Source organism: Salvelinus fontinalis, chromosome 7 (genome assembly GCF_029448725.1).
Source record: "Salvelinus fontinalis isolate EN_2023a chromosome 7, ASM2944872v1, whole genome shotgun sequence".
Classification (NCBI taxonomy): domain Eukaryota; kingdom Metazoa; phylum Chordata; class Actinopteri; order Salmoniformes; family Salmonidae; genus Salvelinus; species Salvelinus fontinalis.
The window spans coordinates 57,034,180-57,039,587 of NC_074671.1; the positions used below are offsets into that span (position 1 = coordinate 57,034,180).

Here is a 5,408-nt window from a genome sequence, read left to right on the forward strand (position 1 = left end):
GTGTGAGTACAGTACAACAGGGTCCAGCCGCCCAGCCTCATATTTATGGAAAACACTGGGTCTGGAGAGTGGAGGCACGGGGGGTCATAATTGTAGCCAAGGCAGGGGGCTTCAGCCTGGGGTTCTGATTCAGGTTAGAAGGTCCTGGATCTGGAGAGAGGGTAATTTCTTCTAGTTGGCTGAGCAAAGGGATGAATAATTGTGGCCCCTGGGTGGGACCCGAGGCCCTGGGCTGAGTGGACCAAACCAACTGGGAGGACAGGGTGTGTTTAGGGAGGATGTGGAGGATAAGAAGGAGGGGAACTATGCCATGATTGTACCCAGTAATATGTGAGGGTGATTTACAGTCACACACAAAAGCAAATCATGCAAGTACTGATTTGCTGATTGTACAGTGCCAACCAAAGAGCTAAGGAGTATTTGTAGAAAATACATTTAACTTAAAAAAAATGGTCTTCATTTTGTAATCTGCCATGTGACTTACATTTGATCCACCTTTTTTCATTTTGAATGGGAGGGAGAGAGAGAGAGAGAGAGAGAGAGAGAGAGAGAGAGAGAGAGAGAGAGAGAGAGAGAGAGAGAGAGAGAGAGAGAGAGCAAGACGAGAGAATGAGAGAACAGTAGAGAGACTTTATTGCTCTTGTAGTAATTGTTGTGGACAGTCTCATTTCTCAGGGACAGAGACCCAGGTGACGAGGGGATCAACAACAGTGTGTGAGCAACGCTGGGGTGACAGTGACACATAACACTGAATCTGGAGGATGTTGGATTGGGGGGGGGGACACATACTGGAAATGAATCTGCCAACAGAATCTCTTTTTCTAAAAAAATACAAGATTGAAAGCAAAAGATGACTGAATCAGGCTATCATTAAAATTTAAAAAAACGAGTGGCTCGTGGCGCCGGTGTGCGTTTAACGCAGGCGGGTGGTGATGGGGGGTGTAGGTGGGGGGGGGTGCTAGTGCCAGAGATGTTTCAGGCAGTGTGAGGCCACAGAAGTGAATGTGACAAGCTCCTAGTGTAATTACGCTCACCTTGTTCACAGCTCAGACTAGGAAGAGGAGGAAAGACATTAAAAGAAAAGAAAAACACACTGCTGAGACACTTCACCTCTTCTCCTCCCCTCCTTTCCTCCCCCAGTCAGCCTCATCTCATCGCTGTCTTACTGTCTCAGGCCCTCGCCACTGAGAGAGAACTCATAATGTTTGCCTTTTCCAATTATAAAGGTGTGATGGTGGGCTTTCTGTATCAGTTACTTTAATATGGAGTTAATCGTACTGTACAGAAGAAGGGAAAAAACTGAACATATATTATCTTTTGTTTGGTCCAAAAAAAAGGCAATTGAATAAATTATCTCACCATTTCCTTTTTCAACTTTTTAATCTCTCTGCTGTAATCAAATATGAATGATGCAACTTCACGTTGGCTGGGATACGTCTGTTCCCATCGAAACTATATAAGCTCTCTGAGATGGCTTGAAGTATTTGGGTTAGAAATACTGTGAACAGTGTTCTATTTGTCCTACTTTACTACTGTTAAAGCAACACTGCTCTCTAGTGGTGGTAGCGGAACCCAGCTGTATTTCCAGTCAGATGGGTTGCAGTTGATTAGGAACCCGCTGTCCCGTCCGTCATGATTATCCCAATAGATAATGACAATCTAATTCATTACCCTCTATGACTGGACTGTCTGATAGAGTCCAGAACTGGTTGCAAATAATCAGTGGAATTAAATGTAGTCACAACTCCCAATGAGACTGTAGCCTTTTTATTCAAAGCTAATCCCAGTTGATTATTCCAAATGTATTTAATATGGTCCATCTGTATTACTCTGTGAGAGCCATAAGACTTGACCATGGTATCAGTCACTACTGGCTCTTGTTATAGACTGAACATGCAGGTCTGAGCCTTTATGGCACTGGAGTCACTGCATGGTTCATTCCCAACTTCCTCTCTGGCTGTTTCCCCCCTCAGTCACTACATTGGCACTTTGTGATGGCACCTCCGCACTGTTCGTCCAATCAGGATGAAGAGTAGTGCTGCCAGCAGGAAGAAGAAGACGGAGACGGGAGCAAACAGGAAGGAGAGGCCGTATTGGACGCTGAGGTGGTAGACTGTTGGACACTGAGAGGAGTGTTGCTGGGCAGCGTAGTCCTCCAGAGTGTCCAGTACCTGGGTCCAGACTACATACATCATTATTACAACCAGGAGACATAGACCTGGAGAGAGGAGAGGGACAGGGGGGAGAGAGGGGGAGGAAGAGGGAAACATTCTATAAAAGTTAATAGAACATAAATGTGTCTCCTGATATAGTGGCAACCCGTCATTCAGGGCAGGTGGGGATGCCTGTTTTACGTGTTATTTTGGCATTAATACGTGTCACATATCAGTTTGCAAACAATTTAAAAATATATATATAATAATGTTAATAAAGCCGCATACAAACTACGGCAGCTTTGACTGATTATGTCAACATCATACTTTCACTAATCTTGGCTAGCAAGCTAGCAGTCATCATCATGAATCAAGTCAGAAATCTACTGGCAAATGTTTTTAAATCCTTGTCATATGAGAAGAAATAACAAAGAGAAATGATAGATAAAATGTACAGGTGCTCATCGGCCATTGGACATTACACAACAAGTTGAAAATTGTAAATTCAACAATGAGTGGTTTGGAAGGAATCAGTGGCTAAGTGCAAGCATAGCAAAGCAATCACTAGCCTGCTATTCAGTAGAGTGGGTGTATGGTCCCAAGTCTGGGTTTAAGGGTCTCTTTTTCAAGCTTAAAAAGATAAACAAAAAGGATAAGCCTGTTTTAGAGAAATGTAATCATTGAGTATTATAAGAGCTTTCATTGTCTGAAAATATGCCCCTTAGATTTATCCTATCATTTTTGACTTGGTGTACAGGGAGAATAATGTAAAAACGGCCCATGTTCTGAATTCTGTTGTGCATTTGACTACGTCCGTCCTAGCTCGCTCATTCATGTCTTAATCGAAATTACGGATGGCCTCATATCCCGTATTGCCATAATTTGTACATCTCAATTGTCAGTAGAAACCACATTTGTTTAACAAGTCAGCCATATCAGCTATGTTTTTTTTAAGAAAGTAAATGAGGCTGAATGAACTGTTTCACTGCCAGACAAGGCTCCGCTGATAGCCAGGTGTAGCAGTGGTAAGGTATTGGGACTGCTGTTGGGACTCTGCTGTTGGGACAGCTTTATGTAGGCACCCTGTGTGGGCACCGTTTGTCACCGTTCTAGTGTAATTAATGTAAAACAGATGCTAAAATCGCCACTGCTCTAAATTGAACTTTGAGCTTCATGTAAAGTTGAGTGGACCCAACCATAGGTAGTAACTGATGATCGTGTTCCCCTGCTCTGATCAGACGATGCATGCATCAACCAATGGTTGCGTGCTACATCATCGACTATGCCTTCTGGCACCAGATTTCTATAACATATGATGTGGTTAGCTGATATGTAACAATACCTATCCAGGCATTGTAAGATTTGGCATGCGTCAGCAAAGTCTGAGCAGAGGAACACAACCGATAACTCACCTCCAGTGAGCAAGAGTGCCCCGCCTACTTTGTAGAGCCTGTGGCTGGCCAATGGAGAGGCACAGATGATGACAAACCCACCAATCATAACAGTGACCACGCCCACTAGAAGGAAGATGCTCCAGAAGGCCCTGTAGACTGCAGTGTCGAGTGCCTGGTAACCCGTGCTTTGCCCAGAAGCATAAAATGGGAAGAGGTAGGCAGGCACACAGACCTTTTGGTGTGGTTGATTGGCTTTGAAAAAAAATGTACGTTGTATTTTTTTAGTTCATTATATTACAGTTCAGGTCATTCTTGTCATTCATCAATGAATGTATTGTCTGCTACAGTATTTCTATTTGATAAACAGGTGAAAAGAAGTCTCATACTTACTGATCCAGAAGTGCCACATCATGTCCTCCTCTCTCCTCCCACTGAAGGAGCACCTCCAGAAGAAGCCCTGGTGGAAGAATGTCACAGTGTCCTGATCCTCCATCTCCCCCTCCCCAGGTCTGAGGGCCCCAGCCTCCCAGGTCTCTGATGCCCCCCCAGGGCCACAGGTCTCCAAGGCCAGCAACCAGTAGTCTGTCCCAAAGGAGAGCATCAGGGACAGGGCCCCCAAGCCCCCGAAGAACCCAGCTAGGAAGAGGAGCACACTCAGCCTCTCAGCAGGAGACATGACCTATCTGGCCTATCTGTCTTCAGTCGGTCAGTCAATTGTGAAGGTTTGTCAGTCTATCAGTGTGTCGGGTGTTCGTTCGGTCTGGCCGTCTGTGCGTCTGTCTTTCTGCGTCACTGTTTCTCTGTTCGGATGTTTGTCTGTCCTCCAGTCAGTCGATTCGTTGATCGGCTTCGTCCCCACGAATAGCAGGACAGAGAAGGAGCCAGATACTATCCTACGTACTGTAGCAGACCTATCCGCCTTGATTTCCATTAGTAAATCCTCAAATACTTTGTCATAGGGGTGTGTCCAGGGGCAGAGCAAATATAACTGTCCGATGACCATCCAATCAGAAGTATCGTGTTTGACATGGAGGCTTCTAAACAGGAGCTGGTTATTTATGCTTCATCTATTCCCAGCAACTCCCACTCACCAATCAGATGTTGTGGAGAGACCTGTGTGTGTGTGTGTGTGTGTGTGTGTGTGTGTGTGTGTGTGTGTGTGTGTGTGTGTGTGTGTGTGTGTGTGTGTGTGTGTGTGTGTGTGTGTGCGTGCGTGCGTGCGTGCGTGCGTGCGTGCGTGCGTGCGTGCGATGGTGTAAAAATAATCACTGTTGTCATGCGTGTGACACTTCCAGGGATACTGTTGCACTGTTTTTACACACACAAAAATAGAAGTGTGTGTGTTGTAGTGTACCGTCTGGCACTCAGACCTCTGATGGAACCCTCTATCTGAGTGTCGCAGCAACTGCTTTTGTCCCCAAAATTCAACAAAATGAACAGATGTCTAATAAAACGTTTATTTTTCGAAACAGGAAAAACAGAATACATTTACAGTACATACTGTATACACTGCCTTCAGGAAGTATTCACAGCCCTTGATTTATTCCACATTTTGTTGTGTTGCAGCCTGAATTCAAAATGTATTATATAGATATTTTTTCTCACACACAATACCCCATAAGTAACATGTTTTTATAAATTATTGAAATGTATTGAAAATGTATTACAGACATACTGTATCTAATTTCCATAAGTATTCACACTCCTGAGTCAATACATGATAGAATCACCTTTGGCAGTTATTACAGCTGTCTTTCTGGTTAAGAATCTAAGAGCTTTGCAAACCTGGATTGTACAATATTTTGTCTTTTAAAAGTATTCAAGCTCTGTCAAGTTGGTTGTTGATTATTGCTACAGATTC

At 44.1% G+C, this 5,408-nt stretch overlaps 1 protein-coding gene across 1 annotated transcript; it reads right to left on the reverse strand.

The window, feature by feature from the left end:
• Positions 1–1,751: 1,751 nt before the first annotated feature.
• LOC129858859 (transmembrane protein 182-like) lies at positions 1,752–4,753 on the reverse strand. Its single transcript, XM_055928094.1, has 3 exons — positions 3,938–4,753; positions 3,566–3,799; positions 1,752–2,218 (listed from the first exon to the last, which is right to left on the reverse strand). Exons 1-3 carry the CDS (start codon positions 4,221–4,223, stop codon positions 1,977–1,979), a joined length of 762 nt encoding a protein of 253 aa, XP_055784069.1. The 5' UTR covers positions 4,224–4,753; the 3' UTR covers positions 1,752–1,976.
• Positions 4,754–5,408: the final 655 nt, after the last annotated feature.

Coding starts and splice junctions, on each gene's coding strand:
- LOC129858859 (XM_055928094.1), bottom strand. CDS start 4,223: ATGTCTCCTGCTGAGAGGCTGAGTGTGCTCCTCTTCCTAGCTGGGTTC. Junction 3,800..3,937: donor GATGTGGCACTTCTGGATCA/GTAAGTATGAGA, acceptor TTTTTTTCAAAG/CCAATCAACCACACCAAAAG. Junction 2,219..3,565: donor GGCACTCTTGCTCACTGGAG/GTGAGTTATCGG, acceptor TCCTCTCTCCAG/GTCTATGTCTCCTGGTTGTA.